The following is an 18220-nucleotide window of genomic DNA, read 5'->3' as shown; positions in this document are numbered from 1 at the left end:
TAAAAATCACTGGAAACCACCCAAAAAAACGTAACCCAAAAACAAGAGACACAAACTTATGGCTCTAGCCATTAAAAACGGTGAGTTTTATGCTGGAAATCGCTGAGTTCGGTCGAAATTGACGCCGGTAGTTTTTTGTCGGTGCTCAGTTATTATTAATTTCTATACTGTTATTATTGGTTTGTATACTGTTATTCTTGATTTTTATACTGTTATTCATAATTTATATATTGTTATTGAGAGGAGAGAGACTACATTTTTACAACATGAATAAGTTTTACGTGAAATTACATTTTTACCCCTAGTATGGGCCCAACGAGCCCATACCTAGTAGTGATCTATCACTACTCGGAGCTTATTAGTTTTGTTAGTTTAGTTTTAGTTTTATAATCAGCTTTCTTGATTCTTGCGTAGAATGGTAGTAGGAAATCAGCTTTTCATTAATCTTCTCTTTGTTTTAGTTTTAGACTTTTAGTTTGGTTCATCCGTAGTTAGTTTCCAACTTTTATTAGTTTAGATAACTAATTTAGTTGACGTTGACTTTTGTTTTTATTAGTTGCTTTAGATTTTGCACAAATTTTTGTATGTTAGCCACAATTATAATTATTATTATTTTTAAATACCACAACTCTACTCTCTCCTCTTTTCTTAGCTTTTTTTTCAAGCCAAACAACACATCACCAACAACTATTTTTCTACTCCACCCATTTTCTCTTTCCTCTTTTCTTAGCTTCTTTTTCAAGCCAAACCACACATCACCAACGACCATATCTCTACTCCACTCATTTTCTCTCTCCTCTTTGCCAAATTGCTGCAATTAAAGCCCGAAATTGTGGAAATTGGGTGTCAAATTGTTGTGAAAAATTGTGATTAATTATGCTTAAGATCATCAACAACAGTTGAAGTAGTGAAATCGATGAGAACCAAAGAAATTTGAGCTCGTTTTCTTCGTGGAATCTTAGATCGAACATTCTACATCAAAAATTGTAGAGTGTTACTGGTTTGGTCGGGGGTTACATGTAGGGTGTTACTTGTTTGGTCAAGGGTTACATGTAGGGTGTTATTGGTTTGGCCAGGGGTTACTTGTACGATGTTACTGGTTTTGGTAAAGGGTTACTTGAAGGGTGTTACTGGTTTGGTCAAGGGTTACTTGTAGGGTGTTACTGGTTTTGGTCAAAGATTACTTGTAGGGTGTTACTGGTTTGGTATGGAGCCTACAAGTAACCCTTGAATAAGTAACAAGTAACCATTGAATAAGTAACTCATACAAGTAACCCCTGAATAAGTAACTCATACAAGTAACCCTTGAATTAGTAACTTATACAAGTAACCCTTGAAATAACCCATACTAGTAACCCCCGGAAAAAAAAATACAAGTAACCCCTAAAAAAAAATACAATAACTCTGAAAAAAAATACAAGTAACCCCTGAAAATACAAGTAACCCCTGAATAAGTAATTGATACAAGTAGCCCCTGAAAAAAAAAACTGAAAAAAAAAATACAAGTAACCCCAAAAAAATACAAGTAACCCTGACAAAACTAGTAATCCCGTTATGCGCGTGAATATTAACCCCGTTATGCACGCGTCTGAATCCGTTATTTTACTGACTTGGCAGCAGGCCACACCGTGTGCCCTGCTACACCAAAATAACTCTGTAGCTTTTGATAATTACTGTTGGTCCTACTTTTCTTTAATAACTCCTTCGTATTGTTTTACTTTAATTTTGCTATTCTTAATTTTAATACTTGCTTTATTAATATTGCTTTTGACAGGCTAAAGTTGTATCACCCAATCAAAAGTAATTCCTAAATTCTCTAACTAATGCAGATAGGGAAGTAGGGTCGAATCTACGGGGAAACTGGTCTTTCTATTCCTAATTAATTAAAGCAATCTAAATTATTAAGTAACAAAATAATATTATGGTGAAAGGAAACTAAACTACGGAGAGTAAAAGTAGAGAAGAATAAGAATAGAGAAAATCAATTAATAAAGGACCTAGGGCACAGGTTCACCAATAAATAACATTCCAGGGTAAAACATAATAATCAATCATCAATGCATCAATTAATCAGATCATAAAGGACTTTCGCTACGTATTACAATCACAGAATTAATCTACCGGTATTAAATCTCATCTCTCGAATCTCGACTTAACCATTTATAAATTAACCTGCCTATTGAAACTAGACCTAAACATCAATTCTCATCTCTCGAATGTCGAATCAATATTGTCAAACTCATGCATAAAAAATCAGGCCTAATCTAGTCACAGAGCATTAAATCAATCAATAGGAAATTAATCTAGCATTGACAATCAACAACAATAAATTACACTTTCATATTATTTATGGATCCCTATAAACCCTAGAAAGAAAACTACTCAGACATAATTAAATATAAACTAAACAAAGCAATTAAAGGAGACATGATAAAAGAAATAAAGTAAATAACTAAGATTAAAGTAGAAGAAATCGTTACCAAAGTAATCAGAATTAAGGAGTTGAATTAAGAACAAAGTAGAGAACAAAAGTTGTAGAGAGAGAAACTAATCTGAAACTAAGTAGAGAGAGAAAGTCTAAGAGAAGAGGTGCTAATCGAAAGGATTAAAATCGTATTTATATCTAAAACAATTACTCCTAATTGAAACTAAAATAAATCGCCGGAATTAGCTACTAAAAAACCTCGCGCCCGATCGGGCGAAGGGCCGCCTGATCGGGCCCGCCTTTTCTCCACTATAAGCTGGCTGGGCGCGAACTACTCTTCCCTGCCGGGCGCGCCTTCGAGCGGGAGCCTACTTGGCCAGGCCCGGACACTTGGGCAAGCTATGGACTTCGATTGGGCTCCGATTCTTCGGCCCAATCCGGATTTCCTCTTCGGGTCTTGATTACTCGGTCCAAATACCTCAGAATCTCAAATGCTAAGCTCTTAATCACCGCTTTGATGACTCTAACCGGCCCTGGGCTATAAAAACTGGCCGTGCTCCTCCAATGTTCGTAGTCACTCCATAATATCTCGAGAAAAATGCTCCAAAAGTGCAAATCCCTAAAAAAGTCAACCAAAACTACGAAAACACTAGAAAACACCAATTAGTAAAAAAAGTGGCTATAAAGAGCCAAAAACACTACTAATTATGACCAAGAGATGAGGGTAAAATACTATATAAAATGGACATATGAGCTTTAAATCATGGTTTCTTTTATTGCTTTGATTAGTTTAGTTTTAATTATGCACGAGTAGTTTATTTTTAAGGTTCATGGGGATCCATGAATAATATGAAGGGATGATTTATTATTGTTAATTGTCAATAATGCTTGATTAATTTCCTTTTGATTGATTTAATGTTGTACAATTAGATTAGGCCTGGTTTAATTGTATGAGTTTAGCAATATTGATTTGAGATTCGAGATATGAGAATTGATGTTTAGGCTTAGTTTCAATAGGCGGACTAATTTATAAATGGTTTAGTCGAGATTCGAGAGATGAGATTTAATGCCGGTAAATTAACTCTGTGGTTGTAATACGTAGCGAAAGCCCTTTATGATCTGATTAATTGATGCATTGATGCATTGATTATTATGTTTTACCCTGGAATATTATTTATTGGTGATTCTATGCCCTAAGTCTTTTATTCATTGATTTCCCCTACTTTTATTTCTCCATACTTTTATTATTCGTAGTATAATTCCTTTAAATAACAACAAATTGGTCACTTAATAATTTAGATTACTCTTGGTTGATTAGGAATAAATTGACTTGTTTCCCTGTGGTTTGACCCTTCTTCCCTATCTGCATAGTTAGTGGACTTAGGAATTATTTTTGATAAGGTGATACGACTTTAGCTTGTCAAAATTTGGCGCCGTTGCCGAGTGTAGACACCTAAAAATGTCTCCCCAAAACCAAACCCGATGATGAACAACCTTTCACCGCCATTATTGGTCGGGTTGAGTATTTAATTTTTGGAGTGCTTAAATCCATATTTCCATTTCATAAACCAACCCAATTATTAGCCCATTTCCCCAAACCATAACTTATTTTTCTCTTTTCGTGCCTTTAAACCCAAAATAATTCATTTCGTGTCCTTTAAAATCATTCATTTCGTGTCCTTTTTATAAAAACGTTTATTTCAGTTTATTTTGGTCAATAATCTGGGTCTAGTGATTGAATAGTTGGATGGGGTTTGAAAAGAGCTTTCCAACGATATATTATAAGCCCAAATCCGAGTTATAACGAATAAGTTATGGCCAAAATACAATTGGTCTTGGCTGCACTCTAGTGCAGCCAAGATAGCTACAACAAGTGAGGCCCAAAACGCGCGGCCCAAATAAAAAATGAACATTTAGTTAAAAAATATGAACATGAAAAAAAAATGAATATTTAATAACAAAAAATGAACACATAAAAAAATGAACATTTAATACTAAAAAGTTTATATGTTATAAGGAAATGATCATTTATTAAAAATGAATCTGATTATCATATAATCATAAATTTGCTAGACCACGACCTTAAAAATGAACATTTAGTTAGAAAAATGAACACATAAAAAAAAAAAAAAGAATATTCAGTAATAAAAATGAACACGTAAAAAAATGAACATTTAGTAATAAAAAGTGAACATGTAAAAAAAAAAAAAAAAAAAAAAAAAGAAATGAACATTTAATATATTAGAAATGAACATTTATCATACAACCATAAGATTGGGATCATATACATCAGAAATTCTCCAACTTAAAGGCAAATTCGTTGTAATATCATATACTTCTTCATCACTTCTTACTTGTTTCTTCACTAATTCAGAGTCTTTGTCTTCTACAAATACAATTAATCTGTACTCACTAAAATATAACAAATAATCAAAATTCATAACCATCACAACATATGTTCATAATAACTATTTAGAATGTTCATAATATATAATCATCAATACATAAATTAAAAATATAAATAATTATCACTCTATATGTCATATGTGTTCATAATCAATAACAGATATGTTCATAATGAATAACGAAAACATATATATTCATAATAAATTGTTCAGAATTTCAACACTAAATGTTCAGATAATTTAACTTTCAACATATTATATTTTACTTTCAACTTAATAAAAATGAACATTTAGTATTAAAAAATAAACACTTATAAAATGAACATGTAACAAAAAGTTATGAACATTTAGGATATTAAAATGAACATGATTTTCATAAAGGTTCAAATTCATGGTATATAATTATTAATGAAAAATAATGATAAAATAAATTGTTGAAATATGTTCATTTTTTATGAATTTAATATTCATTTTTGTTGTACTAAATGCTCATTTTGTAAAAGTTGTTCATTTTTAACTTCCTACGTGTTAATTTTTTTTTAATTTTTTTTTTTACAGAAATTAGATTCAAGATCGATTGTAATTATTGAAACTCTAAAAAATTGAATATACACCTTAAATCTAATCTTGATTTATCATAAAGAAATTAATTATTGATTTGTAACATGATTAGAAATCAAAAGAAAAAAATCAAAAGAAAAAGAGAGAGAGAGAGAGAGAAAGAGAGAGAGGGGAGAGAAAATAACTACAAATTAAGCAATACAATTGATATTCATTAACAATTAAGCAATTTAATTGATATTCATCACAAACTCATAATAATTTCAAACAATCAAACAATAAATCATCATGCATGGTCAACGAAATCATACAAAATACAATTACAAATTGATAAAATCTAACCTCCATTGTTTTCTTTGACCTTCAACGTTCTCTCTCCTCCATTTTTTTTCTTTCCTCTTTGATAAAGCCAAATGATTGAATCTAAAACTCATAGATTTAGAAAGAATGAAGTATACCCATCAAAACACAAATTAGTAACTCAAAAATTTATATAAAGAAGAAGAAAACTTTAAAGATTGAAGGGAAATGAGGTAAAGAGGAGAGAGAAAATGTTAAATTGAGAAGAAAACTGAAGAAAGAGAAAAATAATAGAGCTAAGGAAGAAGAAGAAAGAGAATTAAGATATAAGGAAGAAAAAAAACGTATGTTCATTTTAACGTACTATATGTTCACATTTAATGGTGTTGCAGCTAGCTTGGCTGCACTAGAATGCAGCCAAGAATTTGCAGCCAAAATATTAAACTGAGCCCAAACCGAACCTAAGCCCACCTTACCTACGACCCAATGATCATGTGGAGGGTCCAAATTATTTAATCCCATTCCTAAACCAATTAGGATTAATTGGAAGCTTCTATAAGTTTCTAAAAGATCTTAATTATCCTTTTTGAAAAGATAAGATTAAATAGTTTGAAATTGAATAAAACTCCTTTTTTTGAAAATCCTATTTCTATCCGAATTTAAAGACGTTCAAAGATAGACAAATATTATTTTCGTGCCTCATATTTTTTATCCAAATTTTATATTTTTGGATAGCCCTTGAAATTATATTTCCAATGATATATTATAATATCAATTCCGAGCTATAATGGAAAAGATATGTATAAAATGTCAAACTCTATCCAAAACTGACACCGTCTCACTATTTCGGCTATATCTTTTGTTATACAAAATATTTTAATTTGATTCTAATTGGGTTAGAAAGTAGACTTCAAGAGCTTTCTAACGATATCTTATTCATCTTATTCCGATTTCTGGATCAAAAGATATGATAAAAATAAAAACCGCAAAAACTGGTGTCTATCGCAAGAGTTTTATCCGATTCGAATTCTTATCTTTTCTTGATTCTTCGACCTTATTTTTTCTCTATAAATAGAGGTCATATCTCCCCTTTTTCAATCATCAACAAGCTTGATCATCAAATTATTCTCTTCTCCCTCTTTAGCCTAAACACTAGCCTCCCCATTCTTTCACTATTTCTTCCTTTAAGCATTCTAAGGAGTCCATACAATACCTGAAGTTTTATACTTTAACCAAGGCGTGATAGGTAGAATTAACTGAGGGTTTGTACCAAATCAACTCTAATTTAATTTAATTTAATTTAATTTCCTTTTTATTTATATTTTAATTGAAGTTACTAACAATTTATTCATGATGTAGCAATTTAAAGGAACGCGCGGAATGTGAGTAATTAATTAATTTAATTACTCTTATTTTATTTTATATTGCTAGTATCATGATTATGTTATTTTATATTTTATTTGACTAACAATTTATTGTTAAATTTCTTCCAATATTAATGGTAATTCTATTATATTTTTTATGATCACCATATTGCATGTTTAAAGGGAATATGAAATTGAAAATCACGACTAATAAGATAATTTGGACGACCGGTTTAGGTTCCTTTTTAATCTTGTTATTAATTCAAGTGATCACTAATATTTTAGAATAATGTGTTGCATTAATATTAAACCAATTTAGCATAATAATAGTTTGGAGCAAATTGAATATTTTGTTTGTATGCCTTTGAGATCGTAGAAATCACTTTTCACTATAAGAATCGAGTAGAGGCCAATACGGGCGAATGTGACTCCATGACTCACTTCGTACCATCATCCCCGATCCTCCTTTCGTGGTTCCGAACCATATGGAGTTAGTAATCTCATGGATTATGAATGGGGTGTAACCTTCACGGGTCAATCGTTGTTGCCTATCGTTGTCCCTTATTCATGGTTGCCTTTTTATGATCCGTAAACGGTTTACAAGTTCCTTAAAAACTTGTTGGCGGCTCCCTACTTTCCTTGTCCCTAATCGTATATGTCAATTCCCACTTTCTATGAGTGCCAAGCATATTCACACATGCTTTTACGTAGGCGCACTTCAAGCGACGCCTACACCGGGAAAACGATTTTATTTTTATTTCTAGTTGTTATTAGAGTCTAGATTTTTTTCTTTCGTCTCAGAGAATGTAAGCTCTTTGGCACAGTTTCTTATATTTATTTATTTAGTATAGATCAAGAATCAGAGATGACACCACCACCACCTCCTCCACCTTGCAAGCTTAGTGATTATTCGCAGCCGTCCCTGACGAATTTTCCACATCTTACTCCTACCCCTGCTCTTGATGGAGTGCAATTTGAGATCAAGCCCCAGTTTATCACTACTAGAAAACAGCCAAATAACAACGGAAAATTTCCGTCGAAAACACCCTATTTTCCGTCGGAAAACTCGTTTCCGACAGAAATTCCATCGGAACTAGTTGTCAGAAAACCTTTTGTAGGAAAATGGGCCTTTTTCGACGGAATTTCAGTCAGAAACACTATTCCGACGGAATTCAGTCCGCCAGAAAATATTTTCAGGCCCGAGAAAGTCCGTCGCAAGTTTCTGACAGACTGAGTTCTGTCGGTACGTTGCGACAGAAATTCCGTCGGAAAATTATTTAAGAAAAACAAAAAAAATGCCTCCCACCACCCCACCACGTACCATCCCACATCACCAGCAACCACCCCGCACCACCAAACCCCACTGCACACCGACACCAACCACCACCACACACTAGCCCCTATATCCCACCTTCAAACACCACCACCGACACCCACCCCAGCCCCTATCCCACCATCAAACACCACCACCGACACCAGTGACACCATCGACACCCACACCAGCCACTAATCCACCTTCAAACACCGCCACCGACACCCACACTAGCCCCTTCCCACCTTCAAACACCACCACCGACACCACCACACCAAAAAAAACCTCCAAAACACAAAACTTAGCAAAAAAAAAAAAAACGGAAAATAACCCCAATAATTGAAAATCAACCCAAAAATAGGAAAATTGAGACAATAAAATCGAAAAACACCACACAAATAAATCAAAACCAATAGATCTACATATTTAACAAGAATTTCATAAGGAAAATTAAAAAAAAAATTATAATTAAACCACAAAAATTAAAGGAAATATATAATTATACAATTATCTACTAAAATTTATAAATTAACATTACAACTACATAAAAAATTAACTAGATCTATGCACATGTGGTCGTCGTTCTTCTTTTGGTCGCCGTTGTTGTTGTGGTCGCCGGTGTTGTTGTAGTCTTCGTTGTTGTTGCTTGGTGGTTATGGTGTTGTTGTTGGTGGTGGTGGTAGGGGGTGAAAGAGGAGAGGAAAGGAGGAGGGATGAGGAGAGAGAAAGAGAGGAAAGAGAAGACGAGAGAAGGGGCGGACGGAGGGGATGAGGAGAGAGAAAAAGAAGAAAGGAAAGGAGGAGGGTTGAGGAGAGAGAAAGAAGAGGAAAGAGAAGTGAGGGAAAAAAAGGGGCGGATAGAAGAGGTTTAGGGTTAGATATTAAATAAATATTTTTTTCCCTTTTTTTTAAAGTATATGTTCCGACGGATTTATCTGTCGGAAATTTCCGACGGAATATTTTTCCGTCGGAAACGACCTTCTTCGTCGGAATGTCCAGTTATTCCGACGGATTTATTTTCCGTCGGAAATTTCCGACGGATTTCCGACTGAATTTTTTAATTCGTCAGAAATATCCGACGGAAATTAAATCTGTCGGAATATCGATTTTTTCGACGGATTTTCAGGTCCGTCGGAACTGGTCCGTCGTTATTTGACCTGATTCTTGTAGTGTATCACGATGATCGAAAGAAAGCAATTCAGTGGAGCTAAGGGTGAAGATCCTAATCTTCACATTGCAGATTTCTATCAGTATTGCAATATTATTAGGCAAGTTGGGGTCACGCAAGACCAAATTAGGGAGATTCTTTTTCCCTTTTCTTTATGTGGTAAAGCTAAATTGTGGTATAATGGATTGAATAGAACTGCACTTGATAATACTGACTGGAAAACTCTTGCTTTGAATTTCTATAATAAATATTACCTAGCAGAGAGGACATCTTTGTTAAGGAGTGCAATCCAAAATTTTGCCCAAGAAGCTGATGAAAGTTTATATGAAGCTTGGGAAAGATTTAAGGATTTGCAGAGAGAATGTCCTCATCATAAACTAGCACAGTGGCAGATAATCCAAGCCTTCTACAATGGGCTTGGATATATTTCAAGAATGATTTTGGACTCTGCAGCTAATGGAAGATTAATGAATTTGGATGAGAATATAGTGAGCAATGTTGTCGAAGAGATGGCTATTCATAATTCCCAATATGGGAATCCCAGAGGGTTTTCAAACAAGGTAAACACTAAGTCGATTCTATATCCTTTTTGCAGACACAATTGACTTCTATTAGCCAGACACTAGACAGTATTAATAACTTTAATTCATCTTTTGTTGCTAATGTTTCTGCTATTGGTACTAAGTCTACAACATTTTTTGAAAATTGTGGTCTTGTAGGTGATGGGCGTTAAAATGGTCGCACATTCCACACTCAATCAAACACATTTATTAACAAACACCCTACAAACCAAGCATAATGATAAGTAAGAGTTCGGTCCTCAAGGAACGGGATATGGTTGCTAAAGATCTTAACACTTAAGCTAATTCGAAGTCTATGGTCAATTTGGGGTTCGTCAAGTAGACAAACAAAATATGATTCTAAATCGATGGATTAAAGACACTAGAGAATGGGATCCACTCAACCAAGGCAATTAGGCAAACGGGGAGTAAAATAGACAAGGTATAGCAAGGACTATATGTAAAATCAACCTCATGCAATTAGAAAACAACTCACACTACTAAACTTAGATTCCTCATTAGTCTGCAATAGATGATTCATAATCAAATTGCAATAAGTAATGACATACTCAATTTACATTCCCATGTCAAACTAAGCATATCATGCTATCAAACTCCTAAGTCTAGGGTAGCTAATCCTATCATGAAGAACTAACAAGCAATCTCATATAATCAATTTAATTGCAATACAAACATCAATGCTTCTCCCACATTTGCATAATTAACCCAAAAGGTTGAGCTTCACCCAACCCCTAGCAAGAAGACTACTCACAACTCATGTTTATCAACATGCAAACAAGCATTAGGGTTCTAACTTTTTCAATAATTGGGGAAAAGTGATTAACAATTGAAATAACTATCATCCAATAACAAAATATCAAGAACTAAGAAGATTTAAATATCATGCAAGAACAAATAAAATCAGAAATTGAATGGAGAAAAGTAGAAGGAAGTTACTAATTGAATCTTGAAAATGTTGAATACAAAGTGCCAAATCTTGAGGATGAATCTTGAAACCAACTATTACAAATGATTAATTTGATGAAAACTAAGCTAAATTAATGTTTCAAACTAAGAGGAGTTTCTAAAAACTAGGCTATTTATGTGCCTCTACAACTGAACTAAAGGGGAAGTATTTATACTCCCCGAAACACATAGGGATAAATCCGTCAAAAGAAAATGCATTCCTAGCAAAGGAGCGCCCGCTCCACTGCGAGGATCGCCCGCTTCACTGCCAGGAGCGCCCGCTCCAACTTGCTGCACGCTCTCTCCAGCTGACTTCAGAATACTTATACTTTAACATGACTATGATTATAATCATTACTATGGTTATTATTATGTTGCTTGATATGTTATATTATTGTTATTGCTTGATCACACCTTTTATGCATGTTTAAAGGGAATTTGTAATTGTAATCATGCTTAATAAGATAATTAATAATCTTATTTAGGGTTAATTTGATTATAATTCAAGTGATCGCCAATAATAGTTTGATTTGTGCATTAATATTCAACCAACATAGATAAACAGGTTTTGGGTTAATCTATTGATTGCATATTAGTCAGAAAGCGCACATGAATACGAGAAGAATAAAGTAGAGGCCTATTTTTAGAGCAGATTCAATCTCTTTTAGTTTGGATTTGTACCTTCATCCCCGAACTTCCAGTCATGGTTCCAGACCTATAGGAGTTAACGATCTCCTGGATCGTTAAGGGGTGTAACCTTCACCCTGTGAACGGTTTACAAGTTCCTAAAACTTGTTGGCGACTCTTTTACTCTAGCTTCCTTCTCTTTGGACGCCACCATGCTTAAGTGTATGATCACAGTGGGGCTCAAGTGTAGGATGACTTGAAATATCCAATATTTCGATTTTCATTGAGATGTTGTTTGTGCCTGACTGGGCGTCTATGCCTGCCAGTTTTAACATGTTTTCCAAAGTTCTTTGTGCGCTCGATCGGGAACCCATGTCCTGTCTGATCGGGCGAAGTTCAAAATTGACAGTTTTTTTTATAGTTTTTAAACGGATTGTTTTGTAAACGAACATATCTGTTGGATTGTAATTTCTCTTCATATTTACATGTATGATGGATGGGAGAAGAATTACAAAATCATTCTTGCTTGCTTTGAGAGACATCTGCAGTTTTTTTCTTGGAGTGAAAACAAACTCATTTCCACACAAACTTTGTTGAATTAGTTTTGTAAGAACAAGCAAAATGTACCTCAATAGTTTTATCATGTAACTCAGTTGTACTAAAGAGAGTCGATAGCAAAGCGTTTATCACGTGCCTTGAAGAATTTATCCGGTCTCTTTGCACATCAATTTCCCATTGTTTCTCTACATATAAAGTATATTTAGGTGGAATATATTTTATTGTTAATAAGAGAACAAATAAAAAAAATAGTGTAAGTTGGGTTAGTAGGAAAGAGAAATAATACACATAGTATTAGTTTGGGACTTTGGGTCCTTATCAAATAAGGAAGTATTGCATTATTACGAAATAGATAAATAATGAATTTGTTACAATTATTACAAATTGGAGAGAAAAAATTATCGATAGAATTTCTCGAGTTTTCATTCTTTATGTATATATCAACTTATTGAAAGACAAATTAAACATAAGAAACATTGACAAATGAGAACAAAATATTCAAAATGTTGTAGTTTATAGCACTATCAAGCTTTGGATCATGTTTAAACACATATATGGCCTATCCCTAGACAAGTTAAGTACAATCTCATAATTAGTGCATTATAATTAGTGACACACGTGTGATTAGCTATTAAAATAGCGGTATTAAGTTTTAATATTTCTGGGTAGTAAAATATAAAAGTGATTTAAGAGAAAAAATTGTAGGTACTAGATTGAACTATGATATCCCTCACAGCACCGATAGGGGCTAAAATAGTTAATGAAGCACCAAAAATGATAGAGAACTGCAATGGCAAAAAGAATAGCTTATTAGACTTAAATCGAATTATTAGGAAGAATTGAAATTTATGGAGTCAAAATAAGCTTTGAAGTAAACTTACGCAGTTACAATACCAGGATAAGCTATATCTCTTGGGCTTGCATATTATCAGCCATATTATGCAAGGTAACTACATTAAATAAAATTAGCGTTAATATTAGACAAGTAAAATACACGTATATGACCTATGTATGTATTAATAATAGAGACTTACATAATAGGAAGTGGGTGCGAAAGCAATTCCCCCCAACACACTTAGAAGGGAACCAAAGAATGGGAATGCAATTCCCACAAACATGGTAAAACCTACATAAAAGATCATAAGATAAATCATAATCAAGCTCTTATTAGGATAGTTAGGATAAAAGAAAAATCTAACAAGATCACCATATACCAATAATTAATATTTACAAATTATAATTTACTTGATCAATATGATAGATACATTATTTTTTCAAAAAAAAAAAAAATCAATATAATGTAATATTATTTTTATTTTAACTTATTTTTTTAAAAGATCACCATAAGGTGGGACGTCAACGTATCGAATTTTATATAATATTTTTAAAAAAAACAACTTACCAACATATGTAGAACGAGTGACGAGACGAAGTGTGCTACTAGGTTTGAATTTCATTTTCATCACAAGGAAAGTTTCCATCATATCAAAAACCGGCATTGCAAAGACCTGGCATATATTAAGTTTAATTAGATTAGTTCAGTGCGATGCACGGTTCTTAAATAAAAATAAATTATATACTCTTAAGCACATGTTGACTGTTGAGAGAAAACAACTACTTTCTAATTAAATATGAAAATACAATTTCCAAAAATCCATTTTTTTCATATTTTTTTTCAGATTCAATTAAACTATATTATTAACTATTTTTAACAACTACTTGTAAATAATAAAATAGAGTAATATACGTAGAAAACTTAGGGCTTGTTTGACATTATTTTTGGTTTTCAGTTTTCTGTTTTTTTGTAAAACCAAAAACCAAAAACAGGAAACAAGAAAAATGTGTTTCCACTTTTCTGTTGTCAGTTTTCAAAATTATCATGTTTTTAATAAGTTTAAATAATTTTTGATTCATTATGCGACATATATCATATACTTTTAAAAAACAAAAAACCAAAAAACAGAAAACCGCAACAATGTCAAACGAACCCTTAAATTTTAAAATTCAATTTTAATTTAATTTTCAAAACAATGTTAAATAGGGTAGCTCAAAAAGGGAAAAAATAAAAAACAATATGACATCATCATTGCATTTTGGCGGGAAAAAATTAAATAAGAAATTGACACGTAAGCAGTGATGACGTCAACGATTGTTACTTTAGTAATATTTATAGATAGATGACTCATTCAAAACTATAGAATTAAATAAAACTACATAATAATTTTGACTTACCTGATAACTTCCAATAACATGAATAACAACAAAGATATTGGCAGTAGCAATGAGCCAACTAGGCTTTTGAAGTGAGATCAAAATGTTATCCTCCACGAGTTTGCCAAACACAAGGTAACCAACAAAAGCTACTGGAAAATAACATAATGCCACAACAATATAAGCAAGCAGAGATCCTTTCCACATAGGTTTTTTGGAAGGTTTTTCCGGGGTAGAAGGAATTGTTGCTTGGATCTCCAAGACGACATTGTGACCAGAAAAAGCGAATGCAACCGTTCCTAACCCACTTAAAAATCCAAATACTTCTCCTGCATGAGTGTTGTACCTACTGCCATAACTTGTGTCTGGTTGTACACCCTTTATCAATGAAGCTATCCAAGCAATGGCAGAATAACTGAAATCAATACAAATCACTTTCTCATATCAGTATTATATACTTTTTCTGTGATTAATAGTAAGGCTTTTATATTTTAGCTATTTCAAGATAATGGTTTACTCTTTTACTTTTCCTTGTTTGAAATATGACTTATTATACTACCTCCATTTCTTTAGTTAACACGTTTTAATATTTGTTTGTTTATAAACTTTATTTTACTAACTTTTGCTATAGTTTCAATGTTGTTTTTATTATATCAATTGTTTGTAAAGTTTCTTTGTCGCTAATTATAGACATTAAGAGTTAAATTTGTATATTGATAAATGTGATATAAAAAAAAACTTCAACTAAATAACATAAGATGTATTATTTTATTAGATCACTTTTCTTCCAAAAATATACTTCCTCCGTTCTGTTAATATTGCAATAAGGAGGAAATTACGCATCCCAAAACACATTTTATACGCTAAATATCTATAATTGTGTAAAAGTAAAAATTATAAAAAGTTGATATTGTGAAAGTATTTTATGAGACGAATCCAACAAAATCCCACTTGACTATATTTTGCTTAACGTATAACTCAAATTATATGGTCAAACAAGAGTGATAAATAGTGCAAAAAGTCCATTGTTGCAATATTAATAGAACGGAGGAAGTATATGGTTACGTTGTCCTATTAGATGATTTCATCCGGTCTTTCATCGAATAACAAAAAATGTAACCATCGAAAAAAAAAAAATCAAGGGTGGGGGGGGGGGGGGTAAATGGGTAATATTCATAAAATTAGCCAATAATGTCAAATATCTTGTAGAAACAAAATAACAAATGAAAGAGTAGGAATAGAATATTCAATAGAGATTTTAGAGAAGTTAAAGTCAAGTTTTGATTCATACAATAAGTCCAACAAATATGCATTCAAAGTCTTTTTGATTACGTACTTTTGTTCCTTTTTAAAATTGTTATTTTTTGGACTTTTCAAGTTTTAGTCCATGTTTCCCTCGACGAATATTCAACGTAGACAAGGGTTATAAAAGTCCTAAATCCTTTTGGTTTACTCACCGTTTACTATTCATCATTATTTTTCACGTAACGAAAAATCTGAGGAATTTCAGCCCAAATGGGTTCTCGTTTGAGGGAGCATGATAGAGTATAAAACATATTTTTGGATCTCACCATCAGCTTAACCTTTTGATTGACTTAGTCCTCTAACAAGACTATTACAAAAACTGAATTTTAGACTCTTACTTTTCTTGGACAGTTCATAAGCAATGCAAATCCAAGTTATAAACATAATTCACTCTATTATTCCACAAGTAGCTTCTCCATTTTTGTTATACCACACTATGTATACTTTTTAATCGTTCATCAATATTATAAGTAAAAACATTCTTTAATGACTAGTTAACATGAATCAAAGATTTTATATAACTATATTTTTAGTTATATATTGGGATAATATAAGAGATTATAAATCAAAGCAAGAATTTAAAACTTTTATATACACGAAATATGAAATTCTAAAATATATATAACAAAATTTAAAGGGTACCAAAACTTACCTGAGAGACATAACCGCGGCAGCAAAAGAGACACCAGTGATGGAGTTAAAGTTAGGTAAATTAGAAAGGAAGAACTGAACGGAAGCAAAGATCATAATGAAGTAAGTGAGTTTGATGTGTTTTCCATGCGGACAAACAATAGTATAGAACTTCTGGAGTGAAGTCCCTCCTGTAACCATGTAAACAATGTCACAACCCGCCTGAACTATCAATTGTTGCGGCACAACAAGCCATAATCCCAATTTATCTCCAAATGCGTATTGCCCCAACTCGTGATACCTATCAAACCTCTTTCCTGGTATCATCTCATGCATTTCTACCATTTGCCATAGTGTGTATAGCGTTACCACCCATGACATTACTAAGATTGTCACACCTGCTCCCCTGAAATATATTAAATCATTTCTCATCATACAATCAGTCATACTTTGTTTTAGAGAGTCACAATGGAAATGATATAGATCCACTAATTTTGATTTTTGGATGTCCACATCATACAAACGTACACTATGATGCGAAGCTATTGTCATTTACAGATTGCCCCAGGTCAACACCTAGATGATCCACGACACTTTAGATTAGATCACCGAGTGAGTTGTATGGAAACTAACAATCAGAATTGAACGATATAATTAGATTCTAAATTTCAAATTTAAGGTGAATCCTTTCCATACATATTCCCAACTTTTAATAACCTTGATGAAATTTAGATATAGAATTAAAATTATTCTCAATTATTACATCAACTTATTTAATCATCTAATAATCAGAATGTTACTTCTTTAAATTCAAATTAAGTCAATAACCTTCATATATATGGATGGAATATACATCCCATAATTATATAGATAAATAAATACGGAGTAGGAAATTACAATATTATGTTACCAAGTATCGGTTAAGAATTAATTACAACATTAAAAAATACTCCCTCTGTCCCTTATTACAATGTCTCTTTCTCTTTATTATGTGAGGAATAAATGCCAAAAGAGACATTGTATTAAGGGACGGAGGAGGTAAATAATAGTGATTATGTAACTATGTAATAAGGCCAAAACCACCTTTTTATAATTTTCACTTTAATGCAAATGTTAACTAGATTTAACTCTATTATTAAAAATAATATACTACTACTTTATCAAACTTTAAATAGGTTGCTATTTGAATAGGAAACTATATAAATAAATTTGGCAAGAAAATGAAAAAAAAAAGTGTACATACCATCCAAGTTGAGCCATAGCATAAGGTAAACCAAGAATACCAGCACCAACCATACTAGTAACATTATGAGTGGCAGCATACCACCACTTTCCCTTCCGGCTAGCCGTGATCGGAAGCCAATCATTAAGAGCTTTTTCATTCTTTAAACTATTCTCATCCTTAAGAATGTTGTCGTTCTTAACGTTCTCATTCTTCTCAACCTCCATGATCGATTGCTCAATTGAGTTGCTACCACCAATATGATAGTCTAGCTACCTTATATGATATAAAATATGACTTGATCGATCAAGTTTAATTTCTACTACCAATATGATAGTCTAGCTACCTTATATGATAGTACGACTTTTTTGAGGTAAGTTTGTGTTAATATTCACATATTTATATATGTAGATCTAACGATCTTAGATGGTGCAAAGACTTGCTTCTCTTAACAACCTTTGTAGAATTGTAGGTGTTTTCTACAATATGACATACTCTTTTATTGTGTGTGTCATTTGTTGACTTTTAGCTTTGACCAAGAGATTATTTTACATAAGTAGTTTGATAATTGTTTACTATTTGAGCAATTTTCTATGACTAATTACA

General features: G+C 32.5%; 1 protein-coding gene and 1 non-coding gene across 2 annotated transcripts; both read right to left on the bottom strand.

The window, feature by feature from the left end:
- Window positions 1-9807: 9807 nt before the first annotated feature.
- LOC145608908 (small nucleolar RNA R71) lies at window positions 9808-9914 on the bottom strand. The gene has a single exon (XR_014105946.1). It is a non-coding gene; the product is annotated as a small nucleolar RNA R71 (small nucleolar RNA).
- Window positions 9915-12657: 2743 nt separating this feature from the next.
- On the bottom strand, window positions 12658-17966 carry LOC145586516 (lysine histidine transporter 1-like). The gene is made up of 7 exons (XM_081643369.1): window positions 17636-17966; window positions 16415-16798; window positions 14479-14872; window positions 13649-13754; window positions 13281-13372; window positions 13128-13196; window positions 12658-13031 (listed from the first exon to the last, which is right to left on the bottom strand). The coding sequence occupies exons 1-7, from the start codon at window positions 17839-17841 to the stop codon at window positions 12933-12935; spliced, it is 1350 nt and encodes a 449-aa protein (XP_081499495.1). The 5' UTR covers window positions 17842-17966; the 3' UTR covers window positions 12658-12932.
- Between the last annotated feature and the right edge of the window lie 254 nt (window positions 17967-18220).

Source organism: Chenopodium album, chromosome 2 (genome assembly GCF_948465745.1).
Source record: "Chenopodium album chromosome 2, dcCheAlbu1.1, whole genome shotgun sequence".
Lineage (NCBI taxonomy): Eukaryota > Viridiplantae > Streptophyta > Magnoliopsida > Caryophyllales > Amaranthaceae > Chenopodium > Chenopodium album.
The sequence above is the reverse complement of the archived record's forward strand: the minus strand, read 5'-3'. Positions and strand labels throughout refer to the sequence as shown.

What these genes read in the sequence shown, in the direction of transcription:
- LOC145586516 (XM_081643369.1), bottom strand. Translation starts at nt 17,841, where the DNA reads ATGGAGGTTGAGAAGAATGAGAACGTTAAGAACGACAACATTCTTAAG. An exon ending in GCTATGGCTCAACTTGGATG is followed by an intron (nt 16,799 to 17,635) that starts GTATGTACACTT and finishes AATATATTTCAG; the next exon opens with GGGAGCAGGTGTGACAATCT. An exon ending in TATCCTGGTATTGTAACTGC is followed by an intron (nt 13,032 to 13,127) that starts GTAAGTTTACTT and finishes TTGCCATTGCAG; the next exon opens with TTCTCTATCATTTTTGGTGC.